The sequence below is a fragment of the Oryzias melastigma genome, linkage group LG14, assembly GCF_002922805.2.
Source record: "Oryzias melastigma strain HK-1 linkage group LG14, ASM292280v2, whole genome shotgun sequence".
Taxonomy (NCBI): Eukaryota; Metazoa; Chordata; class Actinopteri; order Beloniformes; family Adrianichthyidae; genus Oryzias; species Oryzias melastigma.
Window position 1 is genome coordinate 29,977,068 of NC_050525.1, and position 9,496 is coordinate 29,986,563.

Below are 9,496 nucleotides of genomic sequence, written 5' to 3' on the forward strand. Positions count from 1 at the left end.
AAATGACTTCAGTTTCCTCAGCAGCAAAAAGTCAACAAGATCAAAGCAAAATCCGGATAATAAAGTCAACAAGATCAAAGCATAATCCAGATAATAAAGTCAACAAGATCAAAGCATAATCCAGATCATAAAGTCAACAAGATCAAAGCAAAATCTGGATGATAAAGTCAACAAGATCAAAGCATAATCCAGATCATAAAGGCAACAAGATCCCAATAATAAAATGGGATCAGACAGAAAGATTCTGAAAGGACTGACTGAAGACCAACACTCACCTTTCTGTATCCGCCCAGACGCTTGACCACAGAGTACATCAGGAAGAGGTCGACTGATGGAAACAAACACGACAGGATAGACCATTAATTTCAGCATTCTTCAAACAGGTCTGCACTCAACAGTTCAGGTTTGGGATGTTTGATCGGTTCTGATATCTTCAGAGATCAGATGATTTCTAGAATCCATGATCTCCAGTCCTTAAACTGGATGTTTGTTTTAAATGAGGTCAGGAGGTCATAATGGCAGCACTGCCTGCTGGAGCGCCCCCCAGTGGCGGACTCACTCTTCTTGAAGCCCAGGTTGGGGACTTTGTGGATAGGCGAGCCGTGGCGGTCCATGAAGGCGTACAGCTGATCCAGGAACAGCTGCTCCTCGGGGTGGGGGAGCCAGCTGCCCTCACAGCTGACCTCCACGCTGCCCATCACGTTCTCCTGCAGGAGGAGGAGGAGCTTGTGTTTGAATGAGGACACCTTGCTGTGATTTGAAACTAAGTGAAGCACCGACCTTCATCCTGTCGATCCAGGATTCTGATTGGCTGCTGTTAGGAGAATCTTTGCCGTCGTGACCCCTCCTCTTCCGGGGTCGTCCTCGGAGGCTGAGAGACGAGCATCCTGCAGGACGACACACAGAGTGAGTGCAGGACCGCCGCTTCCCAGCAGAGGGCAGTGTTCTGCAGCCAACAGGAAGCTGAGGAAAGTGGGTGAAAGATCACAGCTGATCTGAACAGAGTTTCTGCTGTTATTCACTTCCTTCTTCTGTCATTCGAAATGTAAAAACCTTCAACATGTAGCTTCTGGAAAAACTGACTAGAAATATTCTGACGGGTTCTGGAGCTGGAAACACTTTGGTTAAATGTTGACAGAACTGCAGAATCTGACTGAACTGGAAAGACCGGACCGGACCGGACCAGACCGGACCGGACTGGACCGGACCAGACCGGACCGGACTGGACCGGACCGGACCAGACCGTCTCCAGAAGATATTTTACATCATGCTGAAGGAACTGCAGACACTGACTGAACTGCCAGGAGAAGCATGCGCTGCTCTCCAGCGCCGGGTGGTTGAAGGTGTCCCTGCAGTACATCAGCCTGGTGAGGGGCGGCGCCTTGACTCCGCCCAGCGCCAACAGGTGGGGGTCCTGCAGAGAGGGGCCCCTGGCTCCGCCCTGGATGCGTCTCTGAAGCGAGCGGAAGCGGCAGTACTGCGGGTAGCTCAGCACTCTGACGCCCGGGAGCTCTGCTGGGACAGAGACAGACGGATGAGGGAGACGCAGCATCCAACAGCATCCAGCAGCATCCAACAGCATCCAACAGCATCCAGCAGCATCCAACAGCATTCAGCAGCATCCAGCAGCATCCAGCAGCATCCAGCAGCATCAAACAGCATCCAACATCATCCAGCAGCATCCAACAGCATCCAACAGCATCCAACAGCATCCAACAGCATCCAACAGCATCCAGCAGCATCCAACAGCATCCAGCAGCATCCAACAGCATTCAACAGCATCCAGCAGCATCCAGCAGCATCCAACAGCATCCAACAGCATCCAACAGCATCCAACAGCATCAAACAGCATCCAACATCATGCGACACTCTGAGGGCAAAGAGGCAGTTGAACCAGCAACTCTTCCATCAGAGGTAGAGCTCTGTGCTGGGGCGGGTCCTGTCTTAGCCACACCCCCTTCCCCATTGATCTGAAGTAGTTTCCAGCAGCGGCTTCGTTCCTTCCAGCTGCTGGTTGAGGGTTCAAACCTCCGGCTCGGTGAAGCAGCTCTAAGGCCGCTTTGCCCCCAGAGGGCAGAATATTACCCAGGCATTCATTTACCCTCAGTTTCGTCTCCCAGGCGATCCTCGCCGTCCTGCTCCGGAGCGCCGGCCGTCGGTGGAGCTCGGTGCAGGCCGTTGGCGCCTCCGGGCTGCAGCTTCTGACTGCAGCTCCAGCTGGCCGGCGTGGCACAGGACCACCGCACCAGGTCCTCCACCCGCACCACCATCTTCCTGGACACGGCCAGAACTTCATCCTGCTCCAACAGCAAACACAGCATGAAGCAGAGGATTGAGGGTCACAGAGACGGTTCTGGAGGTCCAGACCGGCTCAACCTTCCTCCAGCTTCATGAAAGCTGCAGGTCAGAGACCTGAAACTCTCCGTCTGTGCTATTTTGCTTATTTTTGTTAAATATCCAACTATAGCATAGATACATTTGTTTTTTTTTTAAGTAATTTTATTCATTATTTTTGGTCAAATTTGATTATTTTGTTGGTTGATTTTTTTCTTATTTTGAGTTTATGATCAGATTTTTATTCTAAGCAAAAACTGCACTTTAGCATCTTCATCATCTTTATTTGTCATCAAGAATCCTGAAGAATCCTTACAAATCAGATGAGGATGAAGTTTGTATCCACTTTTCCCAGTATTTGGGTTTAGCTAAATCTGAGCCAAACGGACAAAAAATAAACTCTGATCTTTTTGTTTCAAATCCGATTTTCTATTTCTTTCTCCCTGCTTCCACTTTAACAACATTTACAGATGACAGAATATATTTAACAAAAACTAATCTACTGTAACATTTTCTTTAAAACACAGAGTGTAACGGCAGTAAAAATGCTTGTAGAACTAAGCAGCTGGTGTTCATGGAACCGCTTCAGCTCCCAGAGAGAAACACCACACAAAGAAAAACCGTAGATGTTTTTTAAATAAATGACATGACATTGAATGCCAACAGAGAGGAAGTCACAGCGTAAGATAAAAACATCTTGTTGATTTATGAGTTTCTGTTTTCTACCTGAACCCCCATGAGAAGAGGGGTGTCAGTCAAACAGCTGTAGTCTGAACCACGGAAGATTTTTATATATTTTCAAATTGGATAAAAGTAATTAATAAATGATATAAATCCATTATTTGAGTTGTCTAACTGTAAACTCAAACTGAGAAATACAAACAGATTCCAAGTGCAGCAGACTGACAGGAAATGAACTTCTTTTCCCAGATTCTGCCTCCATATTTATATGAAATCATTAAAAGCAGCCGTTCCTGCATGAAGACACCTGAGGGGGACTCACCTCTCCGTGCTCTCTAGTCCGCCCCTTTGGCGTGTCCTCGGGCAGGAAGTAGAGTCTGGCGCTGGCCAGCAGGTGGCGCCGTGTCTGGTCCTCCCACAGTAAGGTGACCTGCAGAAGAGACCATGACGTTCCTGATCTGAGGCTTGAAGAAATTCCTGTGAGTCGTGACTCGGGATCTGGGATTCTTGGACTCGAGGAGAACAGCCTGACTGAGTTTGGACGTGACGTGGCGAGGTTTCAGCGAGGACGGCGGACGCTCCTCTGAGTCTGAAGAACGGACCTGCTCCACGTTTATCCAAGAGAAAACGGGAAAATCTGCTCTGCTTCCTCCACAGTCTAACAGAACTTCCTAAAAGGTACCTTCAGAATAAAACCACTTCCGGTTTTTCACAGTAAAGTTATTTTTGTCGTTTTTATCAGAACGTTTCAGTCATCTGAAGCTGAAGCACTAGTGTCGTCTAAAACTGTCAATAAATCACTACTGAACTCAGTTCATCACTGAAGTCATGTTTAATCCTGAGATAAACTAGATCAAAATGATCCTAAAGGATTTATTTTTCGTAAAAACAGTTGCTTTAAAGATCTGGTAGAAAATGTTTCTAACGTGTTCTAGTGACATTTCTCTGAAACTTCATAGTTTACCAGTTTACGGTTTTTCTGTACCCTTTAATTTATAGATAATCTTTGTTTTTGTAATATTTTTGAGGATTTCATACTGTTGTGAATCAGGAACACTTTGATTAAGAGGCTGCAGCAATTCATCCTGTCCTGCAGGGGGCAGCATTCTCTCATTTAACAATGAAACTGGATCCATTCAGGTAACTAGTGTCTCTTTTACTTAAAGTCCTCCTATAACAATTATTTTTATTTTCTTTAAATGTTCCCAGTGAGGTTTTAATTAGGACTGTGAAGTTTTTCACAAAATTTCCACATCCTAAATGTCTTAAAAAGCCATTTTTCTGAAGCCTTCTTTAAAAAAAAATCCCTGTGTGGGCGTGGCTTATGGTGCTGAGCAGTGTAAACCCACCCCTTACCCCCCCAGACATGCTAGCGAGACACAGACTTTGATAAGCCCATGAAAAAATAAAATAAAACCTGATCATTTAGGCTGCATTGCAGCAGCAGCAGCAGCAGCGGCAGCAGCAGCAGCAGCAGCAGCAGCAGCAGCAGCAGCAGCAGCGGCAGCAGCAGCAGCAGCAGCAGCAGCTGGAGCTCAGAACTGATTTAATGCTGAATTCACTTGAACTAGAAATCTAAAGAAATGTCAGAATGCAGAAAGGGTCTAATCGTGTCTAAATGTGTGCAGACAGTGTTGACGCTTTTAGAAGCAGATGAAGGGGAACGTTCAGGAGAACGGTTCCAGTGTCCGATTTCTTTGATTGACAGCGACTTAAAAGGAAAAATACTTGAAAACGCAAACATGAAATGATTTCTTATGATATTTTTTCTCTTTCAGAAGAAAAAAGCCACAAATACATGTTAAAAACTCAGAAAACAGGATTTTCACTGGAGGGGGAATTCAAATAAAAAACAACTTTAGTCCTTCAGACAGAAGAGGAGCAGCAGAGGAGCAGCAGAGGAGGAGCAGAGGAGGAGCAGAGGAGCATTAGAGGAGCAGCAGAGGAGGAGCAGAGGAGGAGCAGAGGAGCAGCAGAGGAGCAGAGGAGCAGCAGAGGAGGAGCAGAGGAGCAGCAGAGGAGGAGCAGAGGAGATTCTTCATGTCAGACAGGTTTGGGCTGCAGCGGTTCTGCATCAGACGGGCTCTGGTCAAACGCTGCGTCCGTGAAGCTGCGTCTCTGACCCGTTTGTGAGGACAGCGGCGCTCCTCGACGTGCTCCTCCCCCTGCTCCTCCCCCTGCAGGAGCTCAGAGGACTCCCTGAATCCTCCATCCAACATCGACACGCCTCTCGGACTCACCTCTGCGATGCAGACTGGATCCTGCGGTCCGCAGCGGACGCAGTAGAACTCCCCGAGCCTCCAGACCCGGACCGGGCCGTCGGGTCGAGCCCGGCCGCTCACGGACTTGTAGAAGGAGAAGCTGCCTCTCTGGCAGGAGGGAGCACCCAACCACTGAGGAGAGAGGAGACCTGATGAGGAGGAGGAACCTGCACTAGATCTGGTGACAGAAGCAGTCCAGAACTCCAGAACCTTCTGGATCTCTGCAGGAGATGTTTGAGGAGAGACTTCCAGAACTTCTGGGTCAGAGAGACCACAAGAACTGCTGAGCATCTCCAGAACCGTCTGAGCTTCAAACTTTACCCAGAATGCCGGGACAGACGTGGATCTGCCAGAGCAGAACGACGGACCAGAACCAGGACGGACATGGATCTACCACAGCAGAACGACGGACCAGAACCACGACGGACGTGGATCTACCACAGCAGAACGACGGACCAGAACCAGAACCACGACAGACGTGGATCTACCACAGCAGAACGACGGACCAGAACCAGGACGGACATGGATCTACCACAGCAGAACGACGGACCAGAACCAGAACCACGACAGACGTGGATCTACCACAGCAGAACGACGGACCAGAACCACGACGGACGTGGATCTACCACAGCAGAACGACGGACCAGAACCAGGACGGACATGGATCTCAGGGTATTCATCATTTCTGATGATTTCTGCTCAAACTCACTGATTTTCGGAGTTTCTTTACCTACTTTACTTTGTTCAACTGTAAAAATCGGAGGACTAATAAAGTTTGCTTTGAAACTCCCACACGGAGACGGCTCTGCTCTCTGATGCTACACAAACCCTCTCAGGACACGACGAAAACACAAACTCAGTTACCCATAATGCAACCCTTCGACTGGCCCACTTTAGATCTCTTCTGAAGGTAAAGGAGGAGGAGCTGCTTCTGCATGGATGACGTCTTAGAGGAGATCAAACCGGTTACTTCAGAATGAAATCAATAGTGGAGAAAATGAAATACTTTTGTTATTCTAATATCAATATTATTTACTCATAGATTTCTATGGTTCCAGACAGAATTTATCAGATAATCAAATAAAAAAATTATCAGCAGCAAAAATCAAAGGTCTAATGCAGAAGTCTTCAACCTGCGGCTCCAGAGCAACATGTGGCTCTTCTATGTGTCCATGGAGACGCTCTGGCTGAAGAAAAATAACATAACAGTGAGTTTTTTAATGTTTGTAATTTAGGAACTGAGGAATTTTAGGCCATTTAGGAGTTTAGCTAGTAATCAAGCAACGAGTTAGCTTTTTTGTTTGTTTGTTTCCTAATTTGGCCTCTACTGAGTTTTTTATGCTAATTTGGAGTTTAGCTTTTATTTTAGCAAAAGGCTAATATTTTATGCTAATTTAGGAACTGAGGAATTTTAGGCTATTTTGGAGTTTAGCTAGTAATCAAGCAACGAGTTAGCCTTTGAGCTAATTCAGCATCAACTAGTTTTACTCATACCTACTAAAAGGTAAAAATGAAGAAAAAAAACACATTTTGAGAGATGCTAGTTTCTTTTTATATTTTTGCTTTTGATGGTGCCAAAAAATAGGAATAATTCACATTTATTATTCAAAAAATGGTAATGAATTATCCAAATTTCTAAAAGGCTAAATAAATCTGTGCAGTTCCTTCTAGGTTTTGATCAGTAGAAAACGAGTCTAAATGGCTCTTTTACTGTTAAAGGTCGCCGACCTCTGGTCTAATGAAGCTGAAAGAGAAAACGGAAGTTTAGAGTTAACCCACGAAGCACCAAAATTATACTTTAAAAATTCTGTTTTTCTTTCCGATTAGATTTAATCTGAAGTAGAAAAGTTGCATTAGCTGTGATGATACTAGTGTGAATGTTTTTGATGAAGATGTTGAAGCTTTTGGATGAAAATGATGTTTCTAATTTACTTTAATTGCTGAAGGGATTTGATGAAAATGCTAAAGCTATTTGCAAAATGTTAAATTTGCTAAAAGACTGAAAATTTTGTTAAAGAACAATGAAAGAGCGCTGAGGTTGACTGAGCCTGAAGTTCTGAAAAACTCTGAAGTTAAATTGCTTTAAAATCCCTAAAAGATGCTAATGTTGCAAAAATATTTAGTGTGTTGCTTAAATGTGGACAAAACTCCAAATTAGCATAAAAAACCTGAGTAGACGTCAAACTAGCAAAAAAAAAGCTAGATTGTTGCTTAAATACTGACTAGACTCCAAAATAGCCAAAAATTACTCAGTAAACTAAATTAGTCAAACATTTAGTGAGTTGATAAAATAGAAGCTAAACTCTTATTTGGCCTGTAAAACCCACAGTAGATGAAAAACATTAGCACGCTGCTCAAATATTAGCTAAAATCCAAATTATCATAAAAAACCTCAGTAGATGCCAAAAGTAACCATAAATGTTGCTTAAATACAAGCTAAAGTACAAAATAGTCTAAAGTTATCTTGTTGATAAAATAGAAGCTAAACTTTAAATTAGCCTAAAAAACTTTAGTAGATAACAAATTTTCTATAAATGTTAGCATATTTCTAAAATATTAGCTAAACTCAATTTTTTAAAAATTACTATAAAATGGAAAACGTGTCCCATGAATATTTTAAAGGCTTGTAGTTAATCTACTTAAAATTTTGAAATTTGAGGACGTTCTCATTCATTTCCTGTGGGGCATATTTTGATCAATATTCCAAAAATACGAGCAATAATGTCCTGAACGAGCTGAACGTTTTGATGTCAAGATTACTGAAATCTCTGAAAATGAGATGAAACGTGCTGAAGAACGTACAGAAAGGTTCAGAGGAATCACAGTAGTGAGAATGATTACTGACACACTAGAACTGATTATTTGGGTCAGAACCTTCATTGGACTTTATGAGGAGCAGATAGAGAGGAAGGACAGGAGCGCTCCAGTGGAGCTTCAGTTAAGTTTCAATAGAGGTCCAGTAGAGCTCTAGAAGAGTTTCAGGAGAGCTTCAGTAAATCTTCACTAGAACTTCAGTAGAGCTTCAGTAACTCATCAGTAGAACTTCAATAGAGCTCCAGTAACTCATCAGTAGAGCTGCAGTGGATACTGTGAAGGTCCAGACCCCAGAAAGCCCCCGGGCCCCGCGGTGGGGGCGTGGGGGGTCCGGCCAGGTGGCAGCAGGTAAAAGTAAAAGCCCCATCATCCCATCACGAGCACAGGCGCGTGCGCAGGCAGGAATTCCAGGTGGAGAGCGTCTCGAGCGGCATGCGTCAGTTCTCGTGATATTTGGGGGAAATCGCATCGACATGTTCGAGTTCGGAGAACCAATGTCTCCGCGGAGCTCCAACTCCCGGTGTGATGTGAACATGCACACCGGCTCATCCCGGAGGGGACCCGGGGCCGGTCTCCGGGCGGACGCGGCGCCGCGCGTGACGCGTTTGGCCGCCGCGGGTCCGGTTCGGACGCCTCCTCCGCCGCGTCCCGTGGAAGGTTCGGGTCCAAACAGTCCCTCCCCGCGTTCCCGCTCCGGACACAAAATGTCGGGGACGCCGCGCTAATAATAAGGATATCAATCTGCTTCCTGTTCGAGCGGCGGAGCCCCGACCCGGTCCGAAACGTGTCCGTTGATCCGTTCGCAGCGGGTTCGGTCCGTTCGGAGCATGGCGCCGCCGATCCGCGCCGGCGTCGCTGCGGAAAAGTTTCCTGAAATTCGGTGACATTTTGGTTCGGCGCAGGAGCCGCTGCGGGTGGGGGTTGGTAGCCGACTGTCGACGCCACACAAAGAAATTAATCATTAACACCGCCAAAATATCACCAACATACACCGGCAATTTCTGCGCAGAACCCCCGAACCGAACCGAGGCGGCGGTCCCGACCCGGGCCGGCTGCTGGCGCTGAAAACGAGCCCGTTCGGCGGCGGGTTCGGGCTCCGAGGGGGGAGGAGAAGAAAAGTTAGCCTGGCTGAATAAAGTTGTAATTGCAGTCAGAGCAACTCTCGGCGGCGGCTGCGCCCGATATGGAAAACAATCAATACGACACGGCCGAACTCCGCCGGATCCGGCCCGCTCGGGGTTCCGCTCCACGGCCGGACGCTCACCAAATATTCCTCCGCCAACTGGCCCAAAAATTCCCGCCGACGAGCGGCGGAATTCGACATTATTTGGAAATTATATCGGCTTTACCTGTATTGCATTGTGCTCCATTGCAGTCCTGCATTCCCTCTCACTGAGGCCCCTCTC

At 46.3% G+C, this 9,496-nt stretch overlaps 1 protein-coding gene across 2 annotated transcripts in view; it reads right to left on the reverse strand.

The window, feature by feature from the left end:
* Nucleotides 1-9,496, reverse strand: part of zgc:77151 (uncharacterized protein LOC337153 homolog) — a gene marked incomplete at its 5' end in the record, with an annotated part of 15,878 nt that extends 6,382 nt beyond the window's left edge. The window contains 8 exon segments of one of the 2 annotated variants that reach the window (XM_024266064.2): nt 276-328; nt 560-707; nt 781-887; nt 1,294-1,512; nt 2,102-2,297; nt 3,338-3,445; nt 5,256-5,408; nt 9,440-9,496. In XM_024266064.2, coding sequence (XP_024121832.1) covers nt 276-328; nt 560-707; nt 781-887; nt 1,294-1,512; nt 2,102-2,297; nt 3,338-3,445; nt 5,256-5,408; nt 9,440-9,460 — 1,005 coding nt within the window. 2 annotated transcript variants of the gene reach the window in all.